The sequence below is a fragment of the Vicugna pacos genome, chromosome 8, assembly GCF_048564905.1.
Source record: "Vicugna pacos chromosome 8, VicPac4, whole genome shotgun sequence".
Taxonomy (NCBI): domain Eukaryota; kingdom Metazoa; phylum Chordata; class Mammalia; order Artiodactyla; family Camelidae; genus Vicugna; species Vicugna pacos.
Genome location: NC_132994.1, coordinates 54,741,314 through 54,765,740, shown reverse-complemented (window position 1 = coordinate 54,765,740; position 24,427 = coordinate 54,741,314). Strand labels below are relative to the sequence as shown.

The following is a 24,427-nucleotide window of genomic DNA, read 5'->3' as shown; positions in this document are numbered from 1 at the left end:
AAGCTTTCTCAAGGAAGCATGTTTTAAAACAAATGCACTAACCACTTCCTTGAATAGAATATGGGCATTATTTTATTTTATTTTTAATTTTTTTTATTGGAGTGTAGTTGATTTACAATGTTAGTGTCAGGTGTACAGCAAAGCAACTCAGTTATACATATAGAAATTCATATATCTTTTAAGATCTTTTTCCACTATATATTATTACAAAAAATTGAATTTATTTCCCTGTGCTATACAGTAGGTCCTTGCTGTTTATTTATTTTATATATAGTGATGTGTATCTGTTAATCCCAAACTCCTAATATATCCTTCCCCTGCTCTTTCCCCTTTGGTAACCATAATTTGTTTCCTGTGACTGTGAATTGACATTATTTTAAAAGTCATGTTTTAAGTAGATGCATTGTCCAGCCCATGTTACTTAAGCTCTCTAGGCCTCAGTTTCCTCATCTTTACAATGGTGATAGAACAGCCTACTTTATTGAATTTTTGTGAGATTTAAAAGAGATAATATATGATAGTACATGACAAGTAGCAAATAATGGGTAGTGTTTGGTGACTATGAATGTATAATTATTAATGCCGTCTTTTGATTACATCTGCAGAATACGACTGGGATACATGGGAGCAGGTGGTTCTAACTTTGCTTATTACGTGTTTTATATCGTTTGATTTTTAGGTACCTCAAGTCTATTGTAGAGACAATTTTGATATATAAGCATTTTGTGAAACTGACTTCAGAACAGCCTGTGGCCAAACAGGAACTTGTGGACTTCTGGATGGATTTCCTGGTCGAGGCCACAAAGACAGATGTCACTGTAGTTAGGTTTCCAGTAAGTACTTTCATTTAACTCAACTCTACCTACGTTTCTATTTTGTTTCTTTTATTTAAAGAACATCTTACATGTGTGATTGTAACAGTATTAATGTGCTAATTTTCATGCCCTAAAATGAAGACGTTCATCTGGTTAGTATATTTATTTTCTGCAAATTGGTTTGCTTTAGCTTACTTTTAAAAATAACTTCTCAAAATCAGAGAATTCAGATGTGTTTTTATGTTTTTGCCACAAAACTTGGTAGTTTCCTTTGATAAGTTGTTAAAGCATGCTTTCCCAAGAAAAGATTATCTCTTTAACTCAGGAAGCTATCTCTTCAGACCAGAGGGATGGGTGCTTTTAATTCACACCACAGTTTCATTGACCTTGTCATCAATATCATCAACGTAATTGTGGTGAAGAGTGTCAGGCTCACCTGCATTGTTATTCCATCTCTGCTACTTATTACTACGTGGTTCAGAGTTGGATGTGGTAACCCCTGTCACTTTTTCAGTGCTTTAGATCATGGGAACTGATGTCTCAAAGGTTCTAATCTGCAGCTCATTGGCTAGTCTCTAAATATTTAAATGTATAATACATACACACACACACACACTTTTAAAAATACATGGTCCATCTCAGCTGGTGCCATCCCCATCCTGATAGTTCTTGGAATTCCATCCAAAGCAGTATAGGTTTAGCATCCAATTCAAGAATTACTGGCAACTCACTGTGTGCACAGATCTCTTCCCACATCAACGTGATGCCATAAATCTCTCTGTGTGAGCTCTCTCTCTTAGTCTCAGGCTTCCATATACGGAGGTGGTGACAACTCTCAATTCTTTTTATAAAATCTTGTTTTCTAGTTCTAGTTGATAGGATCAAATATTTCATTTATTAAGCCCGTTGCTGGCGTTAACATGGTTCCTGTACTCTTGCTTCCAGATGAAGCCTTAAGCTCAGCAGGAGCTTTAGTTGAAAAGCCTTTCAGACTAAAACACTTCACTCTATTTTCTAGCATAGATTATGTGTAGCTTAGGAAAATAGTTATCTCTGAGTGAGCTGGCAGCTTGCCTTTAGCTGGGGCTCTGATGAGAGTAAATGCGGTCGTGAAAGTAGGCAGAGCAGGACTCAAGTATTTAATCAGCTGTTGATTAGATAGACTAAGAAAGTTGGCTATGAAAGGAAACCTCTCATGTTAGCCATTCTGAGCTAATTTAAATTACTTTAATATGAATTAGTCTGTCATAATGTGATTTAAAAAAAAACAGAAAATAGTAAGAGAGAAGTTAGGAGAATATAGGTGTATACTGCAGGAAAGAGAGGCTTTCTTAAGCTAGAAAGGGACCTATAAGCCCTAAAGGCAAATATTGACCAACTTGATTTCATTAAAAATTCAAGTAGATAGGGCGAGAATATTTAATACTGATGCAGCAAAATGATCCATTTGCCTAATATACAAAAAAAAAAAAAGAAACAAACTCACACAAAAAACCCAACTCCTACAAATTGGCAAGCAAAAGAAATAGACAATTGGGCAAATCGTATGAAAAGATAATTAACCTTCGTGAGTAGTCTAAAAAAGTGCAAATTAACGCAAGACACCATTCTAACTGTGCCATTTGGCGTGTATGCAAATGTATCTGTAGGATAAATTCCCAGAAGTGGAATTGATCCATATTACATGTTGCCTTCCATAGGGATGATATCAATTGACAATTCACACCAACTACATAGGAGACCAACTGCTTTCATAAAGTCTTTCCAGAAAAGTATTTATCAGATTTGTACTTCCGCTAAACTTTTAGGTGAAAAATGGCATATTGGGGTAGTTTTAATTAGTATTTCTCTTATCATGCCTGAGGTTGTGCATATGATTCAGTTTATATGTTTGAAAGACCATTCAGTGATTTAAAGAAAAGAATTTGTTTTGATTTTGTAATAACATATAATGAAAAAGAATCCGAAAAAAAAATATGTAGGTATAAGTATAACTGAATTGCTTTGCTGTACACCTGAAACTAATAACATTGTAAATCCAACTGCACTTCAACAAAAACCAAAAGTAAAAAAAAGAAAAGAAGAAGAAGAATGTTGCCACCATTTAAAAATAGAGTTAGACCTTCAATGCTGGCTGTGAGGGAGTAAATGGTATTTATATGGCTAAAAATAGCTATAAAATCTGAGAGAATCTTTTCTTGGGAAAACACACTTTGCAACTTATCAAAGGAAACCACCAAAATATATAAAACTGTTTGCAGGCTTTAAACAGCAGTCATCTCAGGGCTGCCATCCTTGAAAGGGGAGATACTTGAGTTTAGTCCCACCTTCACCTGCTCTTTTTTTCACATACGATCGTTTTTCTGGCTGCAGCCTAAGGAGGTGGAGCCCTAAGAGGAAGTGGCTTGTCCCTGGGCAGAGCCAGTCCATGTTCAGGACTCTACGGTAGCTGAAATATGAGGCACATGGTGTTGGAGAAGGGGAAGCCCTCAAGAGTAAATCCCAGGATTCTGAGTGTTTCCCTTGAGTCCTAGGGCAGCCGCTCCTGGACAGTGTGAACAAGGAGTAAATACGTTGTGAATAAACCCAACTACCGGTGCCAATATTTGATTGGAATTCGGTTTTGCATGAAACCTACAAAGCTTAGGTATGTTCCCTTACTAGTTAGGAGATCAGGACCAGACGTGGCAGAGAGCATCTTTTGGAAGGCTGACAGCTGTACAGATACTGCAGAGCTTAAATAACGCAGGGGTGGAGTGTCAGATTTTGGGCCTACGTAAAGGGATGTGACCATGATGAACAGCCCAGGTATTTAGTTGAGCCCATGCTTTCCCTGTAAGAGCAAAACTGAAACAGACCCACCCTGACAAAGCCAAAATAAAATTAATCCTTGGTAGTATCAAGATCATACACTGATAATTTGTTACCTTGGGGCCAAAAACAAAAACAAGCAAAAAAGAACTTTGGAAAGATATTATCCTGAGCCTCTACACTGTGTCATTCAGATGTAATTAAAGCTCACTAGACATTCCAAGAAGCAGGAAAAGGTGACTGATGACAAGAGCTAAACCAGCCAATAGAGGTATTCCCCGAGGTGATTCTTATATGGGAGTTACCAGATAAGGACGACAAAAAAGTATAACTACTGTGTTAAAGAAAATACAGGAAAAGCTCGACCAAATGGATGAAAAGGTGGAGTTTTTCAACTGAAAAATAAAGTTTATGAAAAAGTCAAATGAAACATGAGAATTGTTCACATAAACATCCAGATTTTTAACTTTGGAAACTTAAAGGCATGAGCAGTTTGTGACTGGATTCTCCAAAAGCAGTAGCTGCTACCCTGTGAGATGTTAATTACAGTCCCATCCATCCTGCTTCACTCACTTTTCCCACCCAGTCCACTCCGTGTGGCTATTGGAATGTGCTGCCCACGCTCTACTGCATAGGGAAAGGCAAGCTTCTAGTACCTGGTTCTAGTGGTTCTATGTGAATCACAGTTAATCTTGCTGTCCTTAGAGTAGCATCTTCTGTGGGTCACATTTGTGGAGGCTGCGGTAGGTCTCGATTGGGTGATTACATTATCCTTCTTTGGAAGTGGATTTAATGAAAACCAGATAACTTATATTAGACCATATTGAATTTGATTGTCTCCATTTCTCTCTCTACCATATGCTTTCTCATTCCGCTGAGAAATAACTGTGACCCTGGGGAAAAGAAAACAGACAGAAGTTTCTCTGGAAGATGATTTGAATGGTTCCATCGTTTATTAGTTTGGGCTTAGTTTGATTTATTCTTTTTCCTCACCTCTCCTCTGTGTATATTTTTTTTCCTTCCTACTTTGAAAAGTTAGGAGACTGTCAACCTATCACTTCATGTCGGGAGAGAGGGAGAGGAGGGTGGTGCTTTCTCAGACTCTGTAGGAGACTGGATGTATCACTCTTTAGAGTTTACAGGCCTTGCCATCTTCCTTCACGCTTCAGAAGTTAGCGGTTACTTGTAATGCTAACCGATATAAAAGACTAGAAACTAAAAGCAGGAACATGTATACTCTCAAGCGAGTTGTAGCTGACTGGTTTTGTGAAATTGCCTCCTTTTCCTTGTCTTTTCTCAGCCCTACTGTGACATCCATAATGTGTGCTGCAAATTCCTCACATTTTGTTGTTTCAAGGGCGGTTCAAAGGGCTCAGTAAATGTTAGACAGTAATAATTGCAACCAGTTTTTCTTCGTTATCTGAAGATAGGAAACACATAGTTCAGATTGTATCTGTTAGAAATATTTGAGACAACAATAAAGCCATAATTTAAGAGAGGAGATAATCTGGTGCAGTGCTTGTCGCCTGTTAGATAGCATGCCCGCGTCAGTTGGGGAACAAGGTAAATTCTCATTTGTCAGTGGAGTGACTTGGATGCTGTTTGGGGAATCCCACCTTTTATTCCCTATTATTTGCTTTAATTTCACAAACACTGGGATACTCAGATTTGACAGCACCACTTCCCCAAAGTTGAGATTGAAAATTGATTTTCATTATTAACCAGTGCCACTTAGTTCTCTGTTGATTGGAATTTGGACCTTGATTCACCCAGTGTGTTTCTGAATCAGAGTATGCTCCCCAGTGGGCTCTTACTGTGTGTTTATTTGTGGTATATGCCTTCTTATTTTCATTGCTACAGTCTGACCAAGAATTCTTTATGCCCTTAAAGATTTTTTTACTCGAGTTAAGAAAATTTTGCCTTTCTAATCCCTTTTCTCTAGTTCTCTCTACCTTAACTTAAATAAAAAGAACTATTTCCAATTTCTCTGATTGTTCAGTATTTTCTTTTCTTTTCAAATACTCCTACTTAAGACTGCACGGGAAATTTGAGCTAAGTAGGTGCCTTTAAGGATCTGAACAAATAGATAATATTTGTAGCATCTTTGAAGTCCGGGCATATGTGGCATTTTAATGTTATTTGCTCTTAATATGAGATATTAGTAATAATATGCTACATTGTCCAGTTCTTTGATGGAGAGTCTCATTTTGTCATATATCCCTCATATATCTCCAAAATAGGACCAAGTTTTATTTCTCTCTTTCTCTCTCACAAAGCTAAATGTATCAGTTTTATCTTGAAGGCAATGCAAAAACATTTTTATTACTCCATACAGCTACATTCATTTCTTTGGTTTATATATACAGCTCATTCAACGATAACCAAAATCATTTCTCAATCCATTTACGAGAGTATGAAAACATACTAACTACTACAGCTTTGTGAGAAGTTGTGGCTGCAGAAAATCTAAAACAAGTATGTGACATTCTGTATATGGAATCTTTTCTGTGTACAGAATTGGTTGTTATACCAAATTTCTGCCTTCCTTTGACACATTTATATTTATAGAAATAGAGAATGTATTGATTGTAATAAGATAAAATGAAAGCTTTTAAAAATACTTATCTTTAATAGATTCCCCGGGGATAGCCAAACCAACATAGGAACTTCAAAACTTTATTTCCAATTTAATTAGCAATGAAAGGTGATAAATTATTGGAACTTATGATAATTGTTTAATATCATAAAATGCTCGAAAGGGTAGCAACAATCAGAAGTTAAAATGGTTTTACTCCAGTAATGGACTTAGCCTCGTCCAATAATCTCCTGCTGCAGTCCGGTGTTGTTATAACCTTAGGTCACTAATATTAGTTTCTTTGCCTTTTGTTTTCAAGGTATTAATTTTAGAACCAACCAAAATCTATCAACCTTCATATTTGTCTATCAACAATGAAGTTGAGGAAAAGACAATATCTATTTGGCACGTGCTTCCTGATGACAAGGTAAATTGTGTAGTTATTAAGACCAGAGCATTAGTACTGAAGGACTTTATACCCTTCTGGCATTTATGTAGTGCAGGATATATCTACATTAGTTAAGAAGAAATGGCTTACTGTGTATTTATCTTGGCATAAATACAGTCTGTAATAAAAAATTCGCTAAATTTTGGTTATGGATTTCACTCATTTAATAAAATATAATTGAACTGTTTGGATTTTTATGATAGATGGCATAGCCAACCAAAGGGCACTCAAAATGAGGATATTTCTGTTTCACAAATTCATGCTATAAATTAAATTATGTACCAAAGACCTGATACTTAAAATATATGACTTAAAAGATGCATATCTTAATTCTAGGAAGCCTGTCAGAATAATGCTATTTCATCTCTCACTGGTGTGATTATAGTTATCATTGCATCTTGCTGGTTGGTTATCTAAGGAGCTGTTACATCTCAGATTAACCACTGGCTTGTGTGCTGGGCACAAGATGAGGTGGACTGTGCTGCCGCTGGTTTTCTGAAGCGTCTTAAATGCTCTCATTTTCACTCACAGCCATCATTTGGATAACTCTTTACACTTCTATATTTCATCAGTTTTAACATGTGTACAAATCATCCTACTAGTTTTAAAAAATAGAAAACTTTTCAAGACTTGATTCCAGTCCATGGGCTAAACCGCAAAAAATGAGAAAAGTCTTGTGTCGAAGTAGTTTTGTGGGGGCTTTTTGGTGATTACTTTCCAAAATACCCTTATAATTTTCCTTAAACGTCATCCCCACACTCAACAGATCTTTAGAGAGCACTTACTCTGTGACAGGCACTAACTGCCAGGCGCTGCGTTAGGCAGGAGGGAAACAGATGTGTACAAGCTAAGCCAAATTCCTGCCCTCGTGGTGCTTACTGGAGACAGACAATAAACAAATAAGTAAAACATATAGAAGGAAATAAAGCAGAAAGGGGAATTAGGAAGTATATTTGAGGATATGGGGTTGCAGTTTTTTAAAATGTCAATATCAATTTGTTGAAATGTGTTTGAATCAACAGACCTGGGCTTAAATCCTATCACTGCCCTTGGGCAATGTGGCTTCTTCAAACTGTGGTGTCCTCATCTGTGGAATGGGATAATAATGGATAATAATAATATCCACCTCAAAAGATTGTTGTGGAAATTAAACAAAATAATGTAGGTCAAGTGTATTGCACAGAGTCTGGCATATAATAAATGCTTCATAAAGTTTAACAACAGTTAACAACAACAATAGTAAAATCACAGCAATATGCAGACTAAACCCTAACACTGAAACCCCGAATTTAACCCTGCTCATCTCTTTAGATGGTATGGCAGCAGTCATTTGGGAGGTTGTATTAGGGAACTGTGATATTGTGATCATAGTAAGAAATATATATTTGATCTTAGTCCCTGTTTCTGGTAGAGTTCCTAAAACCCTTGGAATTTTATGAGTGCTGAGAGCCGTAAAGGTATCTTTTGTTATATTAATGAGTGGTGGTTTGGAAAACACCTAAGGATGGGGCCTTGTTGCCAGGGGAACCAAATGAGTGATTAGAAGATTGAAACTTTCATTCCCACACGCCTGACCTTGGAGGAGGGGAGAGGGGGCTCAGAGGTTGAATCATTGACCAATGGCCGATGATTTAATCAAACATGCGTATGTAATGAAGCCTCCATAAAAATGCAAAAGGACAGAGTTCAGTGAGCTTCTGGTTGGTGAACACTTGGAGATTTGGAAGAGTGGTGGTCCTGGAGAGAGCATGGAAGCTCCAAGTCCTTTCCCCATACCTTGCCCGATGCGTCTCTTCTATCTGGATGCTCCGGAGTTACATCTTTATATAATAAGCCGGTGATTTAGTAAGTAAAATGTTTCTGAATTCTGTGAGCTGCTCCAGCAATTTAATTAATTTGCAGGGGTCCTTGGAACTTCCATTCCATAGCCAGCATCATGGCATGACTCCAAATGGTATTGTCCAGAGACAAAATTGATAATAAAAAATACAACTATATACATCTTGTTAATGTTGTTTTAAAAGTACACAGTATTTTATTTACATTATTTTAAAGTATATGCACACATTTACTCACAAACAGAAGTAGTCATCCAGTTGAAACTACAAAAGCTAAGAGACATTGGAGACTTGAACATTATTATCTGGGACAGGAGATTTTCAAAGCTTGATTGGAAAGAGCAAGGTTATCCAAGGACACTTGGAAACAGAAAGGGGCTAAAGGAATTAGCGATTAGCAAGGCCTGGAGAACGAGTGGAGAGCCAGAAGTTATTTGGAAGACAGAAAAAGAACAGAAAGTAAGCCAGAAATTTTTGGAAAATCAGTACTATTTCCAGCTAGTTGTCATTATTTTTCTTTTTCTGGAGATTCTGTGTTCAATAAAGGTAGCTTTGTGTGATTCTCTGATGCTTTGTGACATCTGTAGAGACAGTTTTTATATTATGCTAAGAAATATATTAGGATACAAATTAGTGCATTAAGGAGGGTTACAGATTTAAGCTGTGAATTCTCTAGCACCATTTTTACTATCTTTTGATCAAAGAAAAATTGCATTTGCATTGCCCACAATTCCTATTACCTTTAGCGCTAAAAATGTTCCGTGTTCAAAAATTGAAGCCTTCTTAAATCAGTTTCCAGTTTAAGTGTATGTCAGTTACTGTGCAAACCCTGGTTCTTTCCATAGTATATTCATTACCACTGCCATTTTCTTATTTTTCAAAATAGAAGTGATACAGTTGGAATGAGGACAAGCAATAAAGATAACTTTTATTTTTATATTCGTTTAAAGCAATTGTAATAACTGTAATTAAATAACAGATAAGCAACAGGTTTAATAGGTCTTAATGTTAAACAGGAAGTGGATTTTTTTTGGTCATAGAATGTTTGTATTTTTTTTCCTGTAAAAGTAGAATAACAGAGTATTGCTTTTCATTTATCATACTTATTTCTTTACTCTCTCTTTCAGTATTTTCATTCTAAAATGTGGGATAAACAATTACATGAGCTAGGATATACTTTATATTGCAACTTTCAAAACTTTAAGACCAATATAAGTCCCAAGAGTTCAGGGGCTCTTCAAGAATTACTCTATGGTCAGGGGCAAATTCACTGAAATCCCAGTCTTTTAACGGTTCTCCCTTTGTTCAACAGATGGTTGCTGCTTAAAGTAAGTTGGTGCTTGAAGAAAGTGTGCATATTCCATGAAAGAAAAACCTAGATTGAGGAGATTGAGGAAGAGAGAAGTTATTTGCAAGATATTTTAAATGGTTGTTTAGTTTAGAGTTCCCCTCCTCTGAGGTTTGAAGCTGAGCACTCCTGGCCTATCTGGTGGCTTCTCAGGCAAAGGCAGCGGGCAGCAGGGTCCCAGTGCCCCCTCCCTCACTCTAGCTCCAGCCTCTCAGAGAAGACCCAGGAAATTCATGAGGGGAATCTATTTACCCCAGCTTCTAGCTTTGATGGTATGATGCTCTCATCCATCAGAGATGCTTTTCGCAACAAAACTCCCAATTAAAAGTGACTTAAATAATAAGGAAATGTTATCTCATACTGCAAGAACTTCTGAGGTGGATCGTTCTGAAGTGGGGGTGATTTCAGTGGCTCAGCAGTGTCAGAATTCCGAGTTGTCTTCCCTCTATGCTCTTGTTCTTTCTCTCACAGCCTCAATAGCAATTTCCAGCATCACTTCACATGGACATCATCCAAAGGAGGTCAGGGCCTTTCCCTCGGACCGAAAGTTGCATCCTGTGTCCATGCCTAAGCTGGTCACCATTGAGAGAGACTGGCTTACCATGGCCGATTTAGACTAATCAATTTCACTGTCCCTAAATACTGCCACCTGAACCTGAACAAAAGTCATTTTTTCTTAGCAGAGTAGGAAGGGAATGGCTGTTGCCTGGGGAACCAACAGCTTCTGCCACAGTATAATTCCTGCCGCCTTAGCTCAGTGTTAACTCCTTGTCTTCATTCTTGCCCTAGCCTGGGGTACAGGATCTGAGGCTAACCAGTTCCTAGAAGATGGTACTTGTGCTGATTGGATTAGATTGGGTGTTGGTTGGGGTTGGTTGGGACTAATCATCACTCCAGCTCTGCCTCTGCCCTGCCCTTTTCCAGTGATTCACAGACCCGCCCAGGAGACTTTTACCTTATCTGCTGGCTTTGTAGCTCACCAGCGCCTCTAAGTGGTGAGTCCCCGTAGCAAGGGAGGTGGGGAGAGAGGGCGCCTTATTCCAGATCACTCCATGTCAGGCTCTGGGATTTACACCACTGAAATGGAGCATTCCCTGGCAGCACTCATGACCTTCCAGGAACCTAACATTCTGGAAATGCTCTACTTCTTTCCAACAAAATCAGCCCAATCAATCTGGGGAAATCTCTCCTTGGATGCTCCCAGAACAGGGCAGGGGGAAGATGGATTTTACCAGTGCTTGGTGTTTGTCAGTTGCTGTGTTAGTTTGCAGGCTTGCACACTGCCCTACCCGCCCTGCACTCGACCCCCACCTCTTGATCCTGGGGATGGCCTTAGAAAGCAGCTCAGTTGCAGGCTCTGAGGATAAGGCTGCATGTGTGCAAGGAGTGTGCATGTAACAGCTGCAGTTCTTGGGTCACATATATTTAGAAGGTCACCTGAGGCCAACAGGATTTAGAAGCAACTTTCCAAATTACCAGCTGAAGCTGCAGGCTGCTATTTTAGTTTAAGTCCTTCTGTTCTCTGGTTAAGAAAGCCACATTCCATGAGTACCTCCCTATGGTCTCTTCCCTATCTGGGTTTCCTGTTCAGCAGCGTTTGCTCTGCGTCAATTCAGGTCACATCCCCATGACCTCGCTGGTGTGCACTGAAAGTAGTTTTTTAGTAAATCTACTTCGGGTTTGAAAGTATCTATTTCTAAGTTGCATGGTCCTAGCAAAGAATTAGGTGCTGTGGTTGTAAATTGTGGAGTTTTGAATTGCTTCGGCCAAAAGGAGAGTCCTGGGCTATCTCGGAGCCCATTGGCTTCATTATCCATTTCACTAGCCTGGCCAAGATCTCAGCCTCTGCCAGTGTTTTAAGTGGGTGGGTAAGAGCTTGTTTTCCTGGGTGTTTTACATTTTACAGAATTGAATTGCAGTCTGAATTGACTACAGTTAAGGTACTTGCTAAACTTAGACACATGTATCCACTACTTTATTTCTATAAAAATATTTATGTTGTTAATCCTATATTGTTGTTAGACATCTTTTTGTGGGGAATGCCATCTATCTTGTCATTTATTTAATTTAGAGACATATGGAATTAATACTAATTTTAACTTAGCTTTAGTAATAAGCTCAAGAAATAAGTTCCCCCTTTTTTTATCCTGACCCTGCAAATCATGTTTATCATATGATAATCAAATTTCTTATGTTCAGACTTTATTAGTATATTGAATTTTGCATAAACTAGGTAATAACACATTGTAGCTGTGATGGACACTGTATACATGTGCGTGCACACATACATATTTGCTGTACTATTTTCTGAAGAAATAGAACCATCATGTTAGTTAGAAAATGTAACTAAAGATTATTCAGAAGCAATTATATTTAACACCATGCAGAGATTTTATTCAAATTAATGTTTTTCTTTCTCAGAAAAGATCACTCGACTATAATAATTGAATTACCTTGATCACTGGATTTTTTACTTCAAAGAATTAAAGCACAGCAGTTATTAGGTTAGTCTGCTAAAAAGCAAGTTTAAGAATTTAACGAGACTAATTCTCCTAGGTTCTCTTGGAAGCTGTTTTATTGAAGTACAAAAATTGTTCAGTAGAGTAATCATCACCCTGGTGGCTTGAGAATGAACTGCAGTTTCCATCCAGATAGTGTGTCCATGAAGAATTCAGCGCTAGGAAGAATTACTCTGTGGATATTATTGAAAAGTAATCAAACAAAATTATGGTGACGTTACTTTCATTTGGTTGACTCAACCTCTGTTGTTGTTGTTCTTCCCCCTGTGTTCTAGAAAGGTATACATGAATGGAATTTTAGTGCTTCTTCTGTCAGAGGAGTGAGGTAAGTTTCTTTGATACATTTTGTTTACTTTGAAGACATATCTCTAGACTATGACTGTCTCAGGTAGGACTTATAGTCATGATTTAAAAATGCAGAAAACTTCGAGAATCCTTCTGTTGATGAAAATGCCCAGCCTTCTTCAGCCTCAGTATCTCCATTATGGAAAGATTTGCAACAAAACCTTCACTGGTAGTTGAACGGACTGTATACTTGTTATTTACTTAACATATGATGCCTGAGAGATAAATGTGAACTGTGGACCAGAGTCAAGATGAAGATAAAAGTGAGCTATGTGGGGTCCTCTCTAGCTGGTGGAGCTGTTGGTTTATGTGATAAGATGCTTTTTCTGATCTTTTGGTATACCCACATCTCTCCCTGGATGAATCTAAAACATACATCTCATCTACCAGATTGGGTTCTGTCCCTAATATGAATGTGGTGAGACTGTAAGAATGCATTTTTCAAAACTTCTCCTGAGGTCACCATTAATGAAGTGTTCTTGAGGTTACAGTGACTCCCTTCAGTTCAGTTCTGACATTGCCATCATAATGCCAATTCCTGGGATTTAGAAATGAGATTTTTTTTAAGAATCAAGAACCACTGGTTAAATGTTTAAATACTTGTTCTATAGAAGCTCATGATAAACTAACCAACTTTTGCAAATTTCAAACCAAGTTGGTTGTGTTTACTACTATTTGTCTCCACATAATAGAGATGAGCAAAACCAGATTTCTGTAGGCCAGTTATGCAATACTCCGTGGCTCTTGGCATAATAGTAATTGATTTTGTTGGGACATGAACTGGTAGAGGTCTGAGTCACTGATAATTGGAGTTTGCTTGGTGAAACCACCTGTTACCTCATGAATGATGTGAATAGAAACATGCCAGACTGACTCATTATATATCTTTCCAATCCATGCCTTCTCAAATAAAGCATTACTCCTTTAACATTTAATTTTTAAAACCAGTCATTAGCAAGACACTCATTATTTGTTGCTGCATTTTAAAGCAGTCCATCTAGGAAAACATGGTAAATATAAATTTTACTTTATCGTATTTTCCAATGAATGAGTTGGGTTTTTTTTTCAGTTAGGTACATCACTCCATAACCTTTGTTGTGATTGATGGAATAAACAGGATGTTTACACGTGGCTACTGCTGGTTTATATGTTGGGCAACTTGAGTTCCAGTGTGTGACTTCAAAGAGAGTTAACTTTCCTTGGCTCCCTCCTCTGTAAAGGGATGACAGACCACGGAAGAAAACCTAGCTGTCAGCACTTGGTCTTGCATCAGCTTAGAACTTGCTCAGCTCAGTCAACAGGCATTTATTAAGCCCCAGCTGTTTGTCAAATGCTGAGTCCTATTCTGCTAAGGATACGAAAATGACTAAGACGTGACCTCTGCTCTTGAAGCACCCACAGCGCAGCAGGGCAACAGACATTTCACCGCTATATAGTGTGAGATTAGCAGAAATGTGTTAAAAAACCAGAGGTGCAAGAGGAAGTCTTTCTGTTTAAGGTCGAAACAGGGACGGGAGGGGGAGAAAGGTCTCGGCTGGGCCTACTTGATGAATAGAATTGCTTCAAAAAGTCAAAAATGATGTGCATTCCAAATTGAAGGAACAGGAGATGCAAAGATATAAAATAGGGGGTTGGTGAACTACAGCCCACAGGCTAAATGTGGCCCACTGCCTGTTTTTGTAAATAAAATTTTATTGGAACTCAGCCACATTCACTCATTTCTGTATTGTCTCAGGCTGCTCCAACAGCAAAACTGAGTAGTTTGGCCAGCAAAGCTTGAATATTACTCTCTGGCCCGTTGCAGAAAATATTTGCCAACCGTTGGCATTAAATAGCATGGCTTGACTGGTAAAATCAAAATTGTATCCATTGCTACAAAGTAAACAACTTGCTGAGTCCAAACCAAGTGCTGCTTCACATTTCTTCACTTCTCTAAAATCTCTATAACTAAGGAGGTGCTTTTACTGCCTCCATGCATTGCCTTCCCAGCTTTGGAAACATTTTATTGTTGGACAGATCTCATAGAACCAGAATTACCAAGGTCAGTCAGCCAGTTAATATTTATGCTTTTCCTCCCAGCACATGGTTTAGTGCTACAGTAGACGAAGACCCCTTCCCCATGCTCAGTTGGAGGGACACACAGCTTATGTGCCTATAATACCCCAGATCTGCTTTATCTGCAGATATGAGTAGGAGGACAATTATTAGACTATTAAATAATTTTAGTATTGTGGTACAGGGAATGTCACTGTTAAAAGTGCTATTTAGAACGTTTTGGTATAAACAACATTAATATCATAATTGGGACTGGATATAAAAAGTATTTCTTTTTCATTACAGTACATGGAGGTATTGAGATTACCCTGAATAATTCTTTTTGTTTGTTTGTTTCAGTATTTCTAAATTTGAAGAACGATGCTGTTTTCTTTATGTGCTTCACAATTCTGATGATTTCCAAATCTATTTCTGTACAGAACTTCATTGTAAAAAGTACGTATTAGTCATTGTTTATGTGGGAAAAAGACTGTTCTTACCTGATCATTATTTTTAGCTAATGAGTGAACATGTAGCTCCTGTAAAGAACTCCTGGCCATGTGCTTACGTAAATATTTCATTTTGGGCTAGTATTTTATAATTATGTGGCATATTTAATTTGGGGGCCTCTCTTTAATAAATCAACCTTTTCTAAGTCCTTATTTTTCTACAGACAAAACATTAATCAAATTTACCAGTTAATTGCCAAGTATTATGTCTCATTTTTAAAGTGCTCACTTATTATATGATTACCAGAATTTTTAGTCTTGAATTCATTTGAACTGTCTCACTATTATCTATGACAGTGGCTCTTAGCTCTGGTTCATATTAGAATCAACTGGTGAGCTTTAGAAAGTCCCTGAGACCTACCCCAGATTTTCTGATAGAGGAAAAATCTGAGTTAAGAACTAGTGCTCTGATCTAAACTCATAAGAGATAATCCAAAAATCCATGGACTGCATTGTATATTTGTGTTAACCTCCCTGAGTGTATTTCTCTTGGGCTAATAAATAAGTAACTTGTGTTCCCTTAGACTATAGTGACTAATTATGGGGACCTAGAGAAGTGAGTGACAATTTAGACACCAAAGTGCAGATTAAAGCCACCTTGAGTGTAAGATTTTGCTGGAAATTTTTCGTATTCAAATAGTCACTATTTGACCCCATTGTAAATGATTGATATCCTAGCTACAAAATACAATCTGTCATTTTTATCTTGGTACCAAAACATGTTTGTTTAATCTACAATTTTTGGCTAAAGCTGTATCTTTATTATTGTAAAATGTATAGTAAAAAGACTTGTAAATAACGATGACTTCCTATGCATATATAGGGTCTACTTTTCTACTTACACTCAAAGTCTAAGGGCTAGTCATTTGTTTTTATGATAATTGTAGCTAAGATTTATGGAGTGCTGACCCCAGACCTAATATCTATTTTAATCTTCAGATAAACTCTATTGGGTAGGTAATATTAATATTTATGTCAAAAATAGTTAAAAAAAAAAAAGAAATAGAATCTTGGAGAGTTTAACTAGCCTATAAACATGTAAAGCCAAAAAGTATAAAATCTGGGATTTGGACCAGGCACATATGACTCCAGAATCCAAGCATCTAAAAATTACTGTGCTCTGGTCCCACTAGAAGTGTTACATTCTACTTAGAAATATTCGTGTTGAAAATTTTTGCATGAGTAGCTGATTTAAGTCTTTACCCCAGATCTTAAAGTCTATCTTTAAAGCTGGAATTTGTTTGGGTCTTTCACTTTCTTCTCTTGGTTGAACTTGCTTTTGTCTCTAACTCATTATGATATGTGGTCTTCATCAAAGTATACCGTCATTAGGCACCACATGCAAACTCCATAGACAGACTCCCAACTCCAAAATGGACTTTGTCTATTTTGTTCATTGTCATATTCCCAAAGGCCAGAACAGCTTTTGATTCTAGTAGACACTCGATGAGTGTTTGTTGGATGGATGGATGAGTGGATGAAAAGAGATACTGTATAAGAAAAACTCAGTGTTTTCCTTCCTATGTAGGGAAAACCCCAGCTCCTCCCTACTGTGTTTCCTTCCTGTGTATCTCCTTTATTTCTCTCACAAAACACTTCATTTCTGACATTTCTGGTCACCAAATGTTTGGAGGTTTTTCCCCACAACAAGCAATTCTCTGTAACACCTACAACTGAACTCAGTCTACCTGGAGATAGAGTCAGATCCCACAAGTTAAGGGCTCTGTCCCACAAGAGTGTTTCTTCCCCCAACTTTAGATGCCAGTTGCAAACCCAGGTTGTCACCTGTGCTTTAGACAAACTGGCTATAGATCAGCGGCTCCAATGACCCCCTTCTTGGATTCAATTAATTTGCTAGAGAGGCTGACAGGACTCGGGGAAACACTTACTAATGTTTACCAGTTTATTAAAGGATGTGATAAAGGATACAGATGAACAGCCAGGTAAAGGGATACATAGGGTGAGGTCTGGAAGGGTCCTGAGCTCAGGAGCTTCTGTCCCCATGGAGTTGGGATGTCTCACCTTCCCTGTGTGGATGTTTCCTCCAACCTGGAAGCTCTCTGAACCCCCTACTACTGGGATTTTATGAAGGCTTCCCCATGTAGGCATGAACAATTGTTATTATTTTTTACTGTGAATTCCATGTATTATTTATTATTCTTTTTAAAAATTTTTATTGAGGTATAGTTGATTTATAATATATAAGTTTCAGGTGTACAAATAGTAATTCACAGTTTTTAAGGGTTATACTCTATGTTTTATTAAAAATGTTGGTTTTATTCCTTGTATATTATTTATTATCACTGAAGTGACAAAACACAGTGATGGAGAACAGCTCAGTGGTTGCCAGCAGTTAGGGTTCAGAGATGTGTGTAACTATAAAGCAGTATTTTATGGACTTTGTTTGTGGTAATGGAACAGTTCTGAACCCTGATTAAGATGGTGGTCACACAAATCTACACATGTGATAAAACGTAGTAGAGCTATTCACCAAGACCTAAAAAATTATGGCATCTAAACCTGGTATAATCCAAATAAGTTTAACCTGTGTTGTGCCGCTGTCAGTTTCCTGGTTTGATAGTTGTACTATGGTTATTTAACATATTGTCGCTGGGGGGAAGCTGGGTAAAGGGTACATGGGAATCCTCCGTACTATTTTGCAACTTCTGAGTGAGCCTACAATTATTTAAAAATTAAAAAAACCAGGTGCAGGGCAACATGTGAAAGGGAAGGGATAAAATTTGTGTTCGTATTTGTTCGTATAAGGCATGAACAATTATTAACTCCATTTCCAGCCCCTCTCCTGTCTCTGGAGGGTGAGGGGTAAGGCTGAAATTTCCAAGCTTCTAATCATGGCTTGGTCTTTCTTGTGACCAACCCCCATCCAGGAGCCCACTTGAATTGCCTCATTAGAACAAAAGATGCTCCTGTTTCCCTTATCACTTAAGAATTTACAGAGGTTTTAGGAGCCCTGATGAGATAGGGTTTCAGAGATGGGGTCAAAGACAAATATTAGAACAAGAGATGTTCCCAGTGTTCTTATCACTTAGAAAATTACAAGGGTTTTAGGAGCTCTTTGCCAGGACCTGAGGGGCAGAGACCAATATTTATCTTCTATTATCTCATAGGTACAGAGACAGTGGAAAGGTTCTGAGTTGTGGTGGATAAACTTTTCTCATCACACAGTAACCTGCTCTTCCCTTGGGCTGGCAATGGCCTGTCTGTGAGATCATCAGCCTGTTCACAGTGTGTCTCTTACTTCACATCTGGAAACCATTAGCATCCCCTCTGAATGGTTAGACACAGATAGTGTTGCAGGGGACAAATTTGTTTCTCGCTCTAATATTTTGACTCTGAAATGGTCTCCAGGAAAAAAAAAAAAAAACAGAAGCAAAAAGCTTTATGAGAAGCATTCCTGAAGAAAATGTTTGTCACCAAAAGAAAGACGGCTTCTTGTCATAAACATAAAATCAAGTTGTTCCTGGTTCACATCAGTATTTGCAGACTGTTTTTAGGGGACCCCACGTGTATGAATATTGAGGTGCTCAGGCAGAAGATTCAGTATCTGAGAGCAAACACTGTAGTGGCCAACACTGTGTCAGTCACCTCAGAATTTAGAGACACTGTTCCAGAATATGGGTATTTTTGTTACGTCCCATTTGAAGTAATACTAGTAACAGCAAAATAATAACAGCTAATGTTTAAGGAGTGCACTGTGCTGAGCACTTTACAAGTATTACCTCAAGTGGTCTTCACAACAGCCTGTGAGACGGACACGCATATTCTCCACTTACAGTTAAAGAGTGAGGCTCAGAGAGGTGGAGGAATTTGCCCCAAATCATGCAAATACTAGCAATCACATTTTGATATTCACGTCCACATTCTTAACATTTCTATGACCTTGTCTAGCCTCATTGTTCTAATTCTATAACTGTCACTGTTACTTCAAGTGAGGCAGGGAGGCATTAGGTCAGAAACTTCTGTAAAATCCTACCAACCTGTGCTTTCTTTTTGAAAATTCGCAATTTTCACACAGATACTGATATTTTGTTGATTGACTGACTTTATTGCCTGACTCTTTTAGCTCCCAGTTTTTGCTCTGAAGTCACTTTGAAATATTACTTGCTTATATTTAACATTCTACGTATTATCAGTGACCACATACCAATTTTCATTTTAGGTTTTTCGAAATGGTGAACACCATTACCGAAGAGAAGGGGAGAGCTACGGAGGAAGGAGATTGTGAAAGTGACTCCCTGGAGGTAATGCCTTCGGTCTCTGCATTCATTTTACTAAGTTTCTCTGTGGCTGATTTGTTTTTTAAATAACATTTTCCACTTTTCATTTTTTAAATTTTATCTATTTATTTATTTTAAAAAATTTGAGAGGGAGGAGGTAGTTAGGTTTTTTTTGTTTTTTGTTTTTTAATGGAGGTACTGGGGATTGAACCTGGGACCTTCCGCATGCTAGGCATGTACTCTGCCACTGAGCTATACCATCCTGTGCCCCAATTTTTTTTTAAGTGAACCATTTGAAGTTTTACTAAGGGAAAGGGGTATGTGTGTATGTGTGTGTTTTATGTGAGTAGTGGTGAAGGGTAGAGGACTCAGCCAGAGCCTGTAATCTTTCCCTTAATATTAAAAGCAACTTCTAGAATTCCTTTGGTTAAAAAGGGGCTGGAAAGCAAACATTGAATAACTCTAAGGAATAATGAGTTTTTGCATCTTACTTATGTGATAGTGAGTAGCTATGCTTTATCTTGGAGGGTGTTGATTACCCTCAAAGCAAGGACCACAGTGCCCTCATACATTTTATACTCTCCTCTGAGATATGTGCAATTCACACAAGCAAATGTAATGAAAATTCTGAATGGTAGAGCCCTTTGTGGTCCTCATTTGTATGCTTACATTAAGAACCTGAAACAATGGAAGATGAACAGAACAGAGGAGGTAGTGACAATCACCCCCAGAGCTCTCTCTCTCGGCTGCAGTCCTTTCACTTGCACCTCCTGGATACAGTGCACTGCAGGCACCTGTGTGCACACTGTGTCCGTTTCCTCTGTCATGTCTGTCTACCGTGTGTAGACGAGCCTCCCAGCGCAGTGAGGACCAAGGCTGGAGAGTTTCAAGAGCGCTGACTTTAGTACCTGGGCATCTTCAGTGTCTGAAGGACGCCCCGTCTCCAGGCATGGCCGTGGGCCTCTGTTTTCTCTGAGCCCTTCCCCTATATGACTTGGGATGGAGTTCTGAATCCAAGAAATACTGGAAAATGACATTTCTAATGTAAAAGTGAGATTGAAGAAAGCAGAGCAGCAACCTGACTGGCATACTTAGGTATTAGATCACTTTGTTGTCATCTCATACACTAGAAGTTTTATATAAGCCTTGAAGTAGTCAGATAACAGCTGAGAATTTAAATATAATAACCAATTGTTAAGTCTGTCTACAGTGAAGTCCTGTAATTATCTAGCAGTTGTATAGTTTTGATAGTCCTAGATAAGCCTAAGACTCTTTCATTAAAGTTATAAGAAGATGATAGACCTAATTTCGAAAAAAATCTTCCCTATGAACTAACTTGCTGTCTATAGGAGTAATAGACATACCTCTTCTTTGTCCCTGCTTTACATTTTATAATTTTCCATTTTCTTGTTTAAGAGATTATGCTGCAGCCTGGATCTCTTGACTTCTACATCAGTGCTCTTTTGACTCTATCTCATTATCTCTGTTTGTATTTGGGTTAAATTTAGAATCACTTGATACATAGCCACTGTCAGGGTAAAAATTAACAAAGACAATGAAAATGAAACAGTTCCATTAGTAGTAAATTATAATGTGGATAGACTGGAAAATTCAGAAAGTTCTTTTACAATACCATAAATTGCTGTTTGTGTGTGTGTTTTTTTTTTAAACCAGTGATATCCAGCCTTTATTTCATACCCTTCTTTGAAAAACTAAATCTGTCTTAGCAAAAATACACCTACCACAGCCAGGCTATGGTGGCCATGTTAGACATGCTTAGTCTTCGTAACTGACTGAATCAACAGTTTAGAGATTCTGCTGTAGAAACTCCTTTAACCATATGCATAGCATAACATAGCTTTAATCGCCTTAGAATTTGTGAGAATCCGGCCAGCTGATTTTTCTAAGACTCAGTCTCCTATAATGTAAAAGGGGTAGGTAGATCTCTTTTCAGAGAGCTTTCAAGAAGATGCAGGGTCCAGATTTTCTGCTCTATATGCAGTGGTAGTAAATGGAGTGGGCTTTGTGAGACACCTTTCCCGATCAGACAATTCTGCTGCAAAGCACTGCGAACACTCACCAGCCAAATAAAGACGGAAATGCTCAGGCCTCTTCCCAGGAATATCCAGAGAGTTTCAGTTGGTCTGCTGACCTCACAAAAAACAGCTCATACCATAGTGCTCTCTGATTCATCAACGTGGTCCTAACTCATGCTTCTCTTATATTTCTGCCCTTCGCATTCTATCAGAATGATTTAAAATGTATGACATAGAATGGCTTCTGCAGCATCCCCAGTGGACAGTAGAGTCTGGACGGTGAACCCAAGCACCCTTGTTTGAAGTATTTTGGCTTAGTTTGCCATTATGCCACCACTAGTGATACTGCCGATGCTGTATTCATGGGTGTTCTGTTAGCATAACATTAATAAACAGATACAGTGATGTTCTGGGCTGTGACGAGGATGATGTCCATCTTGGCTCTCCCTCTCATGGACTATCCCTCCATAGCCAGAGCTTTACAATATGAGTTATTACATAGCCTTAACTTATATTTTTGCATAATTTATGGTAACTCCATTATACCCTTGATTACATTTCTAGCTGTTTTCAACATTCTTGGCTAAAATTATTTTTTCAGTATTCTAAATATTTGATTAAGATGAGTTCCTAAATTTCATTACCACAAACTGAACTTTAACGTCGGCCCATGAATGGCACACCCCAAATAATTCTTCCTCTTCCCATTCTTCATGATAGAAACAAGAAGGATTACTTCGGTGATGAAGATTTGTGTGCAGAATCAGGATTCTCTGATTTTTACCTCCATTTTGAGAGAGAATTAAAATGGTTTCAGTACATGTGTCAGTCATTCTTGAAGCCTCTGGGTACCTTGGCCCAAAACAAAATTAAACAGTTGGAAAGGTCAGATGCCCTGTAAGGTTTTTTAACTTCTCTTGGGGTGGTGTCAACATTGGGCAAACATTAACTATTAATGTGGTTCCATAAGCCACAAATTTGAAGCTAATCCTTAGACTTCTTATTCGACGCCCAAGTGAAGATTTGCTTTTCTTTCTGCTTTGGATAATAAAGTTTCTTTGAGGCAGCACAGTTGTGGGAGGGATTCAGCCTCCTTTGGGTCATGGTCAGACCCCTCCTCCAACCGATCATACTTGACTCTAATCAGATCCCTGTACTGGGGTCAGGGGCCCTTAGCTTCTGGTTCCTGCTTTTCCAACAGCCTGTTTTATAACGTTGAACAAAATTCTTACTCCTGCTGGGTTAAGGTGATATCATTCCTTAAATGAGAGTTGAACAAGAAGATCTTTAATGTCCTTTCCTAGCTCGCATTTTTTATAATTTTCAAAATTAGTACAAAGAGTGCATGGTTTTTTAAAATACAGCTCAATACCACTTTAGAGGACTTTTCTGTTTTTTAACAGAAAGAGAAACAGCTTCTTTTGATTCAAGGCCATGTTTTTGGACTCAAGGCTGTATTTTGAAATGGAAGAGTTATGAACCCATGTCTTAAATAATTTAATGTATTCATAAATTTACATTGAAATCATTAAACAATTGATTGCAGTTAACTATACAAGTTCTAACACTCACCAGCTGTGGTCTCTGTTTTTGTTCTCCCAGCCTCTCACATCTTCACTAAGAGCGAGGGCATCTACACAGTTACCCAAGCCAGCACCTCAGAGAAACCTCTGCTCCAGCCACTCTTTTCCTCCAGCCCCTCCATCTCAATTCTGTCACTCCCCACACCTCAGGTCCTCATCATCTCTCACGTGGCCTGATCTCTCTCCTTCCATCAGTTCACTGTCTCTGCTATCATTGAAGAGATCTCTCATGCAGTTTAATACTGTGACTGCTCTAATAAAAACCTTTGATGCTACTCTTTGTAGAAGGTTTCCATACCATACGATGTTCTTACCTGTAACTTACCCTCTCCTTTCTACCCTGCAGTCCAGCAATGCCAAAGTCCTTTCCGTTTTGCAGACAGCCAAGCCTTTCCTGCCTATGGGCTTGACGTGTAGCGGCCCAGCTCCACATGCTTTTTCTGCTTTGTCCTCCTTGGTGACGGCATCCTAATTTTTTGACATCCAACTCAAGTGTCTTTTTTTTTTTTCTTTGAGTCATTTTCAACACCTCTTCTCACTTTTCCCTGCTCTTACAGCCTTTTTGCCCTCTCCTCTGCCCTAACTCTTCTCATTGCATTGCAATTCGATAACCTGCCCCAGACTGTTCAATCTCAAGGCTGGACTATGGCTCTGTTTACCTTCTAACCACAAAGTCTTGTGTTTAGCCAGGCATCCAAGCAGAAGTTCATTCCGAAGGATTAGAAGGGTTTGAAGCTGGGGAGTGACAAAACCAGAGTTGTTTAAACAATATCTCAAACTAGGGGAGGGAGATACGGATTGGAGGGAGCAGAGGAAATGCTGGGACACTGGCTCAAAGGTTGTTTAATCAACATTAAGTCAATGAAAGAATGAATGCCATAATCAAGCTGAATATCATAATAAAGTCTCTATTGATTTATTCTCTTCATCTCTCACTTTTTTTTACTTCTTTGAAAAAAACATCAATTGCTGACGTTCTTTGGTGTTCAGTACAGAATATGTTTTCTTCCTCCTCATGCCTCTCTCAAACATACATATATTCTCCCTGCCTCCCTCCTTCTCTTGTTCCCACCCTCCTTCCCTCCCTTTCTCCCTAATCCCTCCTTTTTTTTTTATGCATTTGTACTGGACTGTTTTATCAAAATGGGCAGTTGATTTAACACAAGCCTGAGGTAATCGTACCAACAGGCCCTGTGAACCTGTTCATATGTAGTTTCCAGTGTGCATGAAGAGGAAGATGGCCCCTTGTCAATGGAGAGGGGACAAGCAAGATAAAAGGAATGTCTTCCTTTGACTCAAACATCTGCCAGATGATGAACTACCTCGCT

The 24,427-nt window shown here is 38.3% G+C and overlaps 1 protein-coding gene across 3 annotated transcripts in view; it reads left to right on the top strand.

Moving 5' to 3' along the window:
- MAP3K5 (mitogen-activated protein kinase kinase kinase 5) overlaps window positions 1-24,427 on the top strand; it is a 174,686-nt gene that overhangs the window by 98,613 nt on the left and 51,646 nt on the right. For all 3 annotated transcript variants that reach the window (XM_072965903.1, XM_006200085.4, XM_015235835.3), the window contains 5 exons: window positions 680-833; window positions 6,521-6,628; window positions 12,630-12,679; window positions 15,094-15,189; window positions 19,423-19,504. In XM_072965903.1, the coding sequence (XP_072822004.1) occupies window positions 680-833; window positions 6,521-6,628; window positions 12,630-12,679; window positions 15,094-15,189; window positions 19,423-19,504 (490 nt within the window). The remainder of the gene's footprint in view (window positions 1-679; window positions 834-6,520; window positions 6,629-12,629; window positions 12,680-15,093; window positions 15,190-19,422; window positions 19,505-24,427) is intronic.